The sequence below is a fragment of the Penaeus monodon genome, chromosome 5 (genome assembly GCF_015228065.2).
Source record: "Penaeus monodon isolate SGIC_2016 chromosome 5, NSTDA_Pmon_1, whole genome shotgun sequence".
NCBI classification, from domain to species: Eukaryota; Metazoa; Arthropoda; class Malacostraca; order Decapoda; family Penaeidae; genus Penaeus; species Penaeus monodon.
In genome coordinates this window covers 11512170-11524669 of record NC_051390.1, presented here as the reverse complement: position 1 = coordinate 11524669, position 12500 = coordinate 11512170, and the positions used below count along the sequence as shown (strand labels likewise).

Here is a 12500-nt window from a genome sequence, read left to right as displayed (position 1 = left end):
AACAACAGCAACAATAATTATAATGATGATGATAATAATAATGATAATAATAATAATAATGATAATAATAATAACAACAATAATAATAATGATAATAATAATAATAATAATAATAATAATAATAATAATAATAATAACAACAATAGCAACAACAACAACAACAGTAATTATGATGATGATGATGATAATATTAGCAACAATTATATTAACAACAATACCAAAATATATAATAATAGTGATGGTTATGAAGATGAGAATAATAATAATAGTAATATAGTAATGATAATAATGATGATGATGATAATGACGATGATATTGATAATGATGATGGTAATGATGATGATAATGATCATGATGATTATGATGATGATGATGATGGTGATGATAATGATGATAATGATGATAATGATAATGATGATGATGACAATGATGATGACAATGATGATAATAATAATGATGATAATGATGATGATAATGATGATAATGATGTCGATAATGATGATGATAATGATAATGATGATGATGATAATGATAATGATGATGGTAATGTCGATAATGATGATGATAATGATGATGATGATAATGATGATGATAATGATGATGATAATGTCGATAATGATGATGATAATGATGATGATAATGATAGTATAATAATGATAAAGAGATAGTGATAATAACAATGGTAATAATAGCGACGCCTATAACAGCACCAGTAAGAAGAGCAACAGCAGCAGTAACAACCAAAATAAAACCAACATTGATTCTATCAGTGATAGTGATCACGTGATAGTGATAATGGCAGTAAGGATAAAAATCATATTGCAAAAAAAATATTGAGTATTAAAGGTGATAAAATAAAGACAACAAAAATTACAGTTATAACGCTAATAATGATAGTGATGATCCCAATAATGACAGCGATCTTGAAGTAATGGACCAAAATAGTGGTTATGGAAGTAAAACGATACAAATCGCTATAAAAATAATCCTGCTGCATCATCTACTTTCCTATATCTCTCTGCAGTGGTTGCAGGCTCAGATGCAATTCCGGATATAAGCTTCAAGGCAAACGACAGCTGTACCTCACGTGCAACCAGAAGACGGGACAGTTTATGCACGCCGGCAAACCTTGGCGTCAGTCCGCTCCCAGCTGTGGTCGTAAGTGCGTTTCTATTCTGTGTGTCTTATATCACTTTCTTTGTCACTTATACGTATATTGTACTGGAAAAATGAGATGTATCTGCCTTGCAGCTAACTGCAGAAAGGGGTGCCAGAATAAAGGCACTTGCACAGCCCCGAACCAGTGCCAGTGTAGCACTGGGTACAAGGGCAAGTACTGCGAGGTGAAAGAGTGCCCTGAGCCTTCGTTCCCGGACGCACAGGCTACTTTTACCCGCACCGACGACGAACTGCAAGTGGAGTGCCACGAAGGATACGTTCCTCCCCCGGGCACGGTACCTGGAGGAGTGGCACTTTGCAAGGACGGTGCCTGGGACTTCCCGGACGACTTCAAGTGTCAGCGTAAGTCACCAAACTATTTTCCTCCTTCAGGATTTTTTATCTTTATTACCAAAAGCAACAATACCAAAATGATGATGACAGTAATGGTAATGATGATGATGATGATGATAAGGATGATATTGATCTCGGTAATTGTAATGGACACGATACTGATTATAACGATATAATATAGATTATGAAAATATCAAGAATAATACTTATAATGGTAACAGCCACGTTTCAAGTAGTTTTGACGGAAATCGCCCGTGGAGTCCACCTGGCCGCACAACCGAAATGGAATTCCAGAAAAAGCAGGAAGCCTTGATGGCGGCGCCAAGAGATGGCCCGAGGCTGCTTTTGTGTGTAACGCCGAATCGATTGATATTTCGTCATTTTCTTTGGACGAGATCTGTTTAGCTGACGACAACAGAGATGTAATAGTGCAAGATTAGAGTGGAATCTTGCTAAAATGAGAAATTCAGATGATCCAATATTAGCAGAGAGAAGGTGCAAGCCTGAATAAATGAACGAGAAAAGAGGAAATTGATAAATAGAGAGAAAGGGAAGGAATGAGTGGTGGATATACTGGGAAAGAAAGAGATGGAGAGAAAAGATAAGAAAGAAAAAGAGAAAATAGAATGCGTGTGGAGTGAGAGAATGAAAGACTTGACAAATACAGAAGGACTGACCGAGAAAGTGAATGAATGACAGAGAAGCGAAGTAAGAATTTTAAAGAATTTTCCATAAGGTGTAAATGAATGAAAAAGAGTCAGGGAAAGAATGCTGTAGAAGGCAACAAACAAACACAGTGAAAATGAATATCACCACTGCGGTCACTTCCCGTTATGAACCGTAACCATTAATAGGGTTTCTCCGATCTCAGCCTGATGAGTCGTAAAGAAGAAAGGCAGAAAAATGTTAGAATGAGAAGTGAAACATGCATATCTTCTGAAGTAAGTGGGGTTGGGTGTGGAAGTAGACATGGTAGGAGTCAAAATCAGAGAGAGGCATGTCCAAAGACCTTACATTAACTTCTCATTTATTTACTTTTCTATTGTCATAAGTGTTAGAACACGTTGCCGAAAAATACATAGAAGAGTGTACCAAGGTTTAGTCGCTTCAGTGACTATAGATCTTTTCTTTCTCATGTAACAAGAATTTTTAATTATGTATTAGTGATGGCCCAGCACGCTGAACCACTGCAAAAAATACGTAATTGACTGATTGATCATTTAAAATTATCTGCCACGTCAACAGGTAAGGTCATTAGCGGCGAATACATTGTTGGATTGAAATGTTCAAATATTTAAAACCTTAAAAATCTATTTAAAAAATTCTTATAAATAAATATAAATAACAGTAATAAGACCATCTACGTTACAATCCTCCCCCAATACATTTTTTCAGTGTATATGGGGGAGACAACACACTTCTTTGGTCTGAGAATGTTGCACATCTTTCCACTATATGTGAGACCATTAATGGCTCTTGGTATTCCTCATAAAATACTTGACTTTTAGCCATCATTGACCCATGAGTTAGTCTTGCGTGCCCGATTCTTAGTCTTGTTAACACAACTTCTACTTGTCAGTTGGGATGGATGCTGGTGTACCCCATTGCCAAAGTCATCTCTGATCTCTCGCAGTTTGTTTCTAGAGGTATGCCCCCATTGTTCCCTCCATTTCTCACGAAGACAGCTTCCGATGCTGGGTCTTAAGTCGGTGTGTGAAAGAGGAAACGAGCATCACAGGGCTGAGCAGTAGCTGTGTTGGCCATCTGATCAACTCGCTCATTCCCACTGATGCCAACATGAGCTGGCACCCCACACAAAGTTATCTTTTTACATGATGACATCAGTGCAAGCCAAACTTGAACCTCCCTCACGATTGGATGTGATGAGTTCAAGCTCTTGATTGTTTGCAAAGCAATATATTACAATAGAATGTTCGAAAGATCTCTAGTCATCTTAACTGTTGCAAGGATGACATGCAACTCTGCAGTGAAGATCGAGGCTGTCGAAGAAAGACTGCCAACTGTAATCTTCCTCCTGCTCACCGCTGCAAAGCCCACATCATTTCCGGATTTCGAACCATCTGTATATATTGTATCTGATCCTTGGTACTTAGAAGTGTGTTGAAGAGATCTCTCCTTGACTTCTGCTTCGGGATCTCTCCCCCTTCCCTATTCTAACCAAATCTAGTTCGACTTGGTTGGTCCAAGGGGGAACTGGGGAGTTCCAACAGCTACAACCTTTAAATTGGGATCTTCCACAAGATTCTTCACCTACCATAGGATCGGCTATCCTCAAGGGGGTTGAAAACCAGTCTGGATGTAGAAGATCCTGGAATCTTTGTAGTCTCGTGTAGTAAATAAGGTTCATGTAGTCTTGGTGTTATAAAAGATGTGGTTCTGCACTCTCAGAATACAGGGACTCCACAGGTGAAGACCTGAAAGCCCCTGTGCAGATTCTGAGAGCTTCATTATGAACGGAGGTAATGAAGAAACTTATTGCAAAGCATCCCATAGATTCACAAGGGTCACAAAGGGGCGGCGGTAAATGACACCATGGGATGCCAGAAATGGCTAGAGAAATAAATATTTGTATAATTCACTCGGTGCTGTTATAACGGTCAGAAATAACAAAATTCCTCTTTTTTAATTAATGCTAACGAAATACTGTGAATGACAGAGAAAAAAACACAAGAGAGAGACAATGAATGAAAGAAGAGATGGAGTAACTGTTGAAGATAGTTTGAAAGCTTGCTAAACAGAGACGGGCCTGGGGAGAGTACCTATGCTGACGTCATCAAGGTTTTGCGCTCTTTTCCCGAAGCTCAAAATAATTGGATGTCGGGTGGATGTTGTCAGAACTACTTATGAGGTTCAAAGTATTTGCTAAAATTTGTCATATACGTAAAAGAAAAGTTTTAATAAAAAAAGAGAATTATTTCTGGCTGTCACTTTCAAACAATATCAAGATACAATATTAAAACGTCTGTTAGGGAAATTATAAAAATCAGAGAAAGAGAACCAAAGTGCAAACATCATTGTTCTTCAGCTACTTGCATAGATGGGTGCCAAAACGGTGGCATTTGCATAGCTCCGAGTCAGTGCCAGTGTAGCCCTGGGTACAAGGGCAAGAACTGCGAGGCGAGAGAGTGCCCTGAGCCTTCATTCCCGGACGCACAGGCTAGCTTTGCACGCACCGACGATGACGAACTACGAGTGGAGTGCCACGAAGGATACGTTCTTCCCCCTGGCACGGTGCCTGGAGGAGTGGCACTCTGCAAGGACGGGGCCTGGGAAATCCCAGACGACTTCAGGTGTCAGCGTAAGTCACCAAGCTATTTTCCAGGCTCTTTCAGAATTGTTCTAGTTTTTTTTTCTAGCTTCATTAATTAACTATAACAATAACAACGACAAAATGATGTTTAAGTTGATTATCAAGATCATGATAATGATGATAATATTATTGAATGTTATATTATTTCCAGTTACAATATAATCATGATTATAATACCGACCAAACCAAAATTCCAGAAAATGCGGAAAGCCTTGAGCCGACGCTGCTCTTATTCTGACAGTGAATTGACTAATATTTCTAATAGCTCAATTTTTTTAGACGAATTTTATTTTACGGACGCTGACAGAGATGTAGTAGAAAAGGGTGAGGTGCAACAGAGCGGGTCTTGAGAGGAGTGTAGCAGGTAATCTAGCAGTGAACAGGAGCAATTGGTACCTAGTTCGTGCCCGCCAGACGGAAAGATGGAACGAAGGAGGATGAATGAGTAGGAATGAGAGAATGAAAAAAAGGAATGGACAAAGAGAGCGAAAGGGAACGAAGGAAGGAGGCGTATAGAGAGATTTGGAGAGAGGGATAGAACATGTAAGGGAAAGAAAAAAGAATAGGGAATTCAGAAATGAAAGAGATGGGATGAACGAATGAAAGACTGGGACATAAAGGCAGAGAGAGAGTTGTTGAAAGAGAATCAGGGAAAGAAAGTTGTAGAAATTGCTAAAGCAAAGAGCAATGGACGGGCCTAAGATAGAAAGCCTCTGCTGACGTCAGGAAGGATTACCGGTCTTCTTTCGAAATTCAGAATAGTTACTTGGCGGCTGATGTCAAAACGACCCTGCTTTTAATTTTGAGCCGTGTCAGCATGTGGAATGAAAGGATATATACAAGAAAATGGGGAAAAAATCATTATGCATTCATTCTTTCCTTCAGCAAACTGCATTAATGGGTGCCAAAATGGAGGCACTTGCATAGCTCCGAACCAGTGCCAGTGTAGCCCTGGGTACAAGGGCAAGAACTGCGAGGCGAGAGAGTGCCCTGAGCCTTCATTCCCGGACGCACAGGCGAGCTTTACCCGCACTGACAACGACGAACTACGAGTGAAGTGCCACGAAGGATACACTCTTCCCCCGGGCATGATGCATGGAGGAGTGGCACTTTGTAAGAATGGTGCCTGGGACCTCCCGGACGACTTCAGGTGTCTGCGTAAGTCCCCTTGATATCTTCCAGGTTCTAATAGGATGTTTCCATCTTCATTAATAATAGTAACAACGACAATATGATGATGATCAGCTGTGACAGTGATAATGAAAATTATATCAGCTACAGTTACAGCAATATGATATTGGTTATGCTGAAATTAAGCAAAGTCCTTATAATGAATACCGCCTCATATAAGCAAAATAGTTTTGTCGGAAATCGCCCGCGGAGTCTTCCCGGCCGCTGAACCAAACCGGAATTCCAGGGAAATGACGGAAGCCTCGATGGCGCCGCATCAGGCGTTTGTCCGATGCTGCTATTTTGTCACGCTGAAGGAACTGATATTTCATCACAGCTATTTGTTTGGATGATATATATTTAGCGGGCGAAATATATGTAGCGCAAAAAGGTGAAGTACAACATTACAGGTTTAGAGGGGAATCCAGCAGTAAACAGGAGGATTAATGAATAAATGAATGACAATTAGTAAGAAATGGATATTGAGAGATAAAGGGAAGGAATGTAAGGGAGACATGGAGAGAAGGAGAGGAAAGATAATCAAGAAAAAATAGAACAGAAAAAATACATAAATGAGATAGAGGGAATAAGGGAATGAAAAATGCAAAATTCATAATAGTTTTTTGGCAACAACGCTCCAGGGGCGAATGTCAGGGTTGCAGACCATTTGTTGATAACATTAATAATATGAGGATTAAGTTTTGACAAAAATGAGAATTGGTTCCCGGCTCTGGCGTCGCCTTTAAGAAATATCAGCATAGAAAATGGAAACATCTGTTGGGGGAAAATATAGTTCAATAAAAAAAAAGGATAGAAATTATAACAAAGACTTGTTCTGCTCCTCAGCTAACTGCATAAATGGGTGCCAGAATGGAGGCACTTGCATAGCTCCGAGCCAGTGCCAGTGTAGCCCTGGGTACAAGGGCAAGAGCTGCGAGGCGAGAGAGTGCCCTGAGCCTTCATTCCCTGACGCACAGGCTAGCTTTGCACGCACCGACGACGACAAACTGCGAGTGGAGTGCCACGAAGGATACGTTCCTCCCCCGGGCACGGTGCCTGGAGGAGTGGCACTCTGCAAGGACGGGGCCTGGGACCTCCCGGACGACTTCAAGTGTCAGCGTAAGTAACAGATATTTCCCAGCTTCTGTCTTCTTGTTATCTTCATTAACTTCATTATGATAATACTGTTCCAAGAATATGACACATAATGATGGCGGACACTGTAAGTATGATCACGATATTCTTCCTAATGATACTTATTATAACGATTACGAAATAGTCCTTATGCTGCATATCTGGGGCCAGATGTTGAAAACTCGGGAGACGGAGGATCTCGCGGCGGATTGGATTTGTAGGCTTAGAAGTTTCGAGGTCCATATGAGGTCCTACTTGGAAAAAAAGTATAAAACAGTAAACCCAGTTCTATGAGACGTCAACAGGGGGCAGGTCAAATACCAATTAATCAATCAGCATAAACAGGAAAACAACAAGTATATCAACAACAATATCTATGGCAAGAAGCGTGCTAGCCAGGTCGTAGTCAGACAGTAGAAGGTCATAGCTCCATGCCTGTTGGGTCCTCTGCTGCTCTGAGATATTCTACAGTTTATCCTACGATCGCAAGAAACCATAGAAACCCATAAATCAGATCTCATTCCGTCCTTTAGCTAACTGTGTAAATGGGTGCCAGAATGGAGGCACTTGCATAGCTCCGAGCCAGTGCCAGTGTAGCCCTGGGTACAAGGGCAAGAACTGCGAGGCGAGAGAGTGCCCTGAGCCTTCATTCCCGGACGCACAGGCTAGCTTTGCACGCACCGACGACGACAAACTGCGAGTGGAGTGCCACGAAGGATACGTTCCTCCCCCGGGCACGGTGCCTGGAGGAGTGGCACTCTGCAAGGACGGGGCCTGGGACCTCCCGGACGACTTCAAGTGTCAGCGTAAGTAACATATATTTCCCAGCTTCTGTCTTCTTGTTCTCTTCATTAACTCTTTTGGACAACCACTTGTCAATACATTTAGAACGGTAAGAGAAAACACAGAGAATGAAGATCATATTTACATTGGCTTCAGGTGTCAACGTAAGTCACTAAGATATTTTCCAGCCTCTTTCAGGATTTTTTTTTACGTTCATTAGCAATAACAACAACATCGGCAATAATGATGAAGAAGGTGATGGTAATGATGATAGGAATATTAGAACAATGTAATTCTAATTATGATAATGTTAAGAATGACACTTTTAACGAAAATAGACACATATTGATGACGTCACACCTAATAATTGACCGATGCTCTTAATATGTTAGGCGCGAGAGATAGAGATAGAGATAGAGATAGAGAGATAGATAAATAGATAAAGAGAGAGAGGGGGGGGGGGCAAGCAGACAGACAAACAGACAGACAGACACACAGACATACATAGAGTGAGAGGGTAGATCGGTGGAGGGAGAGTAGGAGAGAGAGAGAGAGAGAGAAAGTTTCTAGAAAGTTACTATCGAGAGTGTTGGGGCTCGAGAGATGGAGTGACTTTGCTGACGTCATCAAGGCGTCATCTATTGAACAAAAACGAATAAATTGCTGAATAAATTTAGCAGATGATGCCGAAGAGTATTGTTGGCAAAAAAAAAGAAGTGATTGGTTCCTGGCTATCATTTCTAAGAAAATACAGTAAAACCAAAGAAAATAATCATAATGAAATTCCGTTCTGACCTTCAGCAAACTGCATAAATGGGTGCCAGAATGGAGGCACTTGCATAGCTCCAAGTCAGTGCCAGTGTAGCCCTGGGTACAAGGGCAAGAGCTGCGAGGCGAGAGAGTGCCCTGAGCCTTCATTCCCGGACGCACAGGCTAGCTTTGCACGCACCGACGACGACGAACTGCGAGTGGAGTGCCACGAAGGATACGTTCCTCCCCCGGGCACGGTGCCTGGAGGAGTGGCACTCTGCAAGGACGGGGCCTGGGACCTCCCGGACGACTTCAAGTGTCAGCGTAAGTAACATATATTTCCCAGCTTCTGTCTTCTTGTTCTCTTCATTAACTCTTTTGAACTACCACTTGTCAATACATTTAAACGGTAAGAGAAAGCATTAAGATTATATTTAACTATTAATGAATATCAGCGATCAGAGTGATTCCAAGAGCAATATCATCAACATTAAGAGCAAAACCAACAATGATAGTGATCATGATTGGAATATAAGAAATATGAAAATACTATTTTAAATAAAGGTTTCATTATGAACATGATTATGACCGTTTTGATAATACTGTTCCAAGAATATGACACATAATGATGGCGGACACTGTAAGTATGATCACGATATTCTTCCTAATGATACTTATTATAACGATTACGAAATAGTCCTTATGCTGCATATCTGGGGCCAGATGTTGAAAACTCGGGAGACGGAGGATCTCGCGGCGGATTGGATTTGTAGGCTTAGAAGTTTCGAGGTCCATATGAGGTCCTACTTGGAAAAAAAGTATAAAACAGTAAACCCAGTTCTATGAGACGTCAACAGGGGGCAGGTCAAATACCAATTAATCAATCAGCATAAACAGGAAAACAACAAGTATATCAACAACAATATCTATGGCAAGAAGCGTGCTAGCCAGGTCGTAGTCAGACAGTAGAAGGTCATAGCTCCATGTCTGTTGGGTCCTCTGCTGCTCTGAGATATTCTACAGTTTATCCTACGATCGCAAGAAACCATAGAAACCCATAAATCAGATCTCATTCCGTCCTTTAGCTAACTGTGTAAATGGGTGCCAGAATGGAGGCACTTGCATAGCTCCGAACCAGTGCCAGTGTAGCCCTGGGTACAAGGGCAAGAACTGCGAGGCGAGAGAGTGCCCTGAGCCTTCATTCCCGGACGCACAGGCTAGCTTTGCACGCACCGACGACGACAAACTGCGAGTGGAGTGCCACGCAGGATACGTTCTTCCCCCTGGCACGGTGCCTGGAGGAGTGGCACTCTGCAAGGACGGGGCCTGGGACCTCCCGGACGACTTCAAGTGTCAGAGTAAGTCACCAAGATATTTCCAGCTGCTTTCAGGGGGTTTCCATCATCAGTAACCACTCTGGACTTTTTTTATGCTATTAGATTGGTAAAACAAAACACTGAGAGTAACGATTCCGGTACATCGTTATGATTGTGAATATAATAAAATTAACAATCACAACTTAATTAACATGATTATGATTTTAAACACAGTAATGGCGATGTTACAAGAAAAAATATCACGATATGATCATTATGATAATATTAAGAATAATACTTAAGATAACACTATAAGAACGATGGTGGCAATGATTGTGATGATGATAATATATTAGAACTGATCTGCTGACACGGCATCTCTGCATTCCTATAATATAAATAAGACAAAACAATCTACCAACAAGTTTAGGAACCGAGATAAGGCTTTGTATGAATTTGCTTGACCAACATTCGCTTTGCATCCCTTTTGTTATCATTCATAATGCAATGCATATAACTTCAAGCTTATTGGATTGCCATTTGAGCACGTGATGCATAAGTAATATCTGCTGACATTTATTTATTTATTTCCAACCCTGTGTAAGTCATAATATTCTTCCACCGTGAAATATATTGATTTTCTGCATACATGCAAGTTTACATAGATCATGCTAGTTATTGTGACAAACTGGGTTATATATGTAATTATTAAATCATGTTTTTTTCAAACGCTTCTTAGTACAAAATCAGTTTCCTGGGTCTATGAACGACTGTTTACACAGGTTAAACATTCTCCCAACGGTTTTTAATCTCTTTATCGAAATGGTTGCTACATCATAGCACAAAATAAGCTAAGTGCAGTAGCCAACATATGGGCCAAATGTATAAATAATTTGTGTTCCCAAGAACCACACAGTACCTTAACAAAAATACATGCATAGAGAAAACATTGAGATCAAGCAAAAAGCAAAGTAAGAACTTACAAAGAAGACCTCATTCTGTCATTCAGCTAACTGCATAAATGGGTGCCAGAATGGAGGCACTTGCATAGCTCCGAGCCAGTGCCAGTGTAGCCCTGGGTACAAGGGCAAGAACTGCGAGGCGAGAGAGTGCCCTGAGCCTTCATTCCCTGACGCACAGGCTAGCTTTGCACGCACCGACGACGACGAACTGCGAGTGGAGTGCCACGAAGGATACGTTCTTCCCCCTGGCACGGTGCCTGGAGGAGTGGCACTCTGCAAGGACGGGGCCTGGGACCTCCCGGACGACTTCAAGTGTCAGCGTAAGTCACCATTTTTTATTTTTTATTATTATCCTTATAATGTCACCATATCACCACTACAATGCTAATGATACAATTTTCATGCATTTTATTTATACAGCATGACTAGCAACGATGTTTTTTAATCATCATTTACACATCTTATTTATTGTCTAAAGACAAGGTTAAAGCTTCAAGTAGGAAACAGTTCATCACCTCTTGAAACAAGTAATTAAGGAGCATACTTTATAGCATCCTGTGAGCGCCCGGGTTGTCAAAATGGTGGACGATGCGTGGCACCGAACCAGTGCCAGTGTGAAGACCAGTTCACGGGCGAACGCTGCCAGGTGCGACGTTGTGAAAAGCTCAAGGTTAGGGCCATCAGTGCCAATCTGACAATTAATGATACGCACCTGACAGCAGAGTGCGAATCCGGATATGCGTTTCCACACGGTGGCACTGTGTCAACGCTGCATTGCCAGGACGGAGAGTGGCACTCTGAAGAGCGAGTCGTCGCTGACAACAGCACTCTGGAGTGTACCTGTGAGTAATCCTTCGCTGGCTTCGGTGAAACACATTTAGATCTATCTGGCCTACGTGAACTACGTTCTGCTATTCTGTTCTGCTCAGTAGCAATAATAGAAGACAAACATTTCAATACATAGGTAGAACACATTCTCCTCATGTGTCCCTATAATGCCTCTCCTTTTCACCCGCACAGTTCAGGAAACGCCGTGTTATTACCCGTCAAAGACCTTCAACAACACGATCATGGAAGGAGATCTTTTCAGGTAAAGAGCAAGAGATTTGAATGCATCAGTTTGCACATAAATAGATAAACATTTACCTTCGTTCCAAATGCACAGAATTTTACTGAAATATATGTCATAAAGCCTGTAGCAACTTAAAAGAAATCAAAACTCTGGTGTATGTTATTAATTGTTTGATTGTTGGTTCATTTGTTTATTTAACAACTGAAATCCGTGTATACCCACGATATAGGCAAATGAACTGAATCTACATTTTATCTATGTCAATATTTATGTGTTTCTACACTGATATATGCAGATACATATCCATTTTCTCGTATACATGGTAAATCTTCGAAATGAACACAGACTATAATTTGGAATATTTGGAAATTAACCTTTTTGTGGACAGAAGCTAATGCCCCCCCCCCCCCTTTCCCGACGCAGCCACTCGCTCAGGTGTCCGCGAGGGTTCCGGATGAGGGACGGCAGGG

General features: G+C 41.2%; 1 protein-coding gene across 7 annotated transcripts in view; it reads left to right on the top strand.

The window, feature by feature from the left end:
- LOC119572973 (neurogenic locus notch homolog protein 3-like) overlaps positions 1-12500 on the top strand; it is a 71698-nt gene that overhangs the window by 36726 nt on the left and 22472 nt on the right. For 2 of the 7 annotated variants that reach the window (XM_037919936.1, XM_037919937.1), the window contains exons 9-16: positions 6860-7132; positions 7681-7953; positions 8732-9004; positions 9766-10038; positions 11006-11278; positions 11510-11800; positions 11979-12048; positions 12454-12500. The exon at positions 12454-12500 is cut by the window's right edge and continues 84 nt beyond it. In XM_037919936.1, coding sequence (XP_037775864.1) covers positions 6860-7132; positions 7681-7953; positions 8732-9004; positions 9766-10038; positions 11006-11278; positions 11510-11800; positions 11979-12048; positions 12454-12500 — 1773 coding nt within the window. Of the gene's footprint in view, positions 1-1024; positions 1159-1251; positions 1522-4558; positions 4832-5728; positions 6002-6859; positions 7133-7680; positions 7954-8731; positions 9005-9765; positions 10039-11005; positions 11279-11509; positions 11801-11978; positions 12053-12453 lie in introns of those variants that run through there. The other 5 variants (XM_037919940.1, XM_037919942.1, XM_037919941.1 and 2 more) reach the window with 5 other exon arrangements.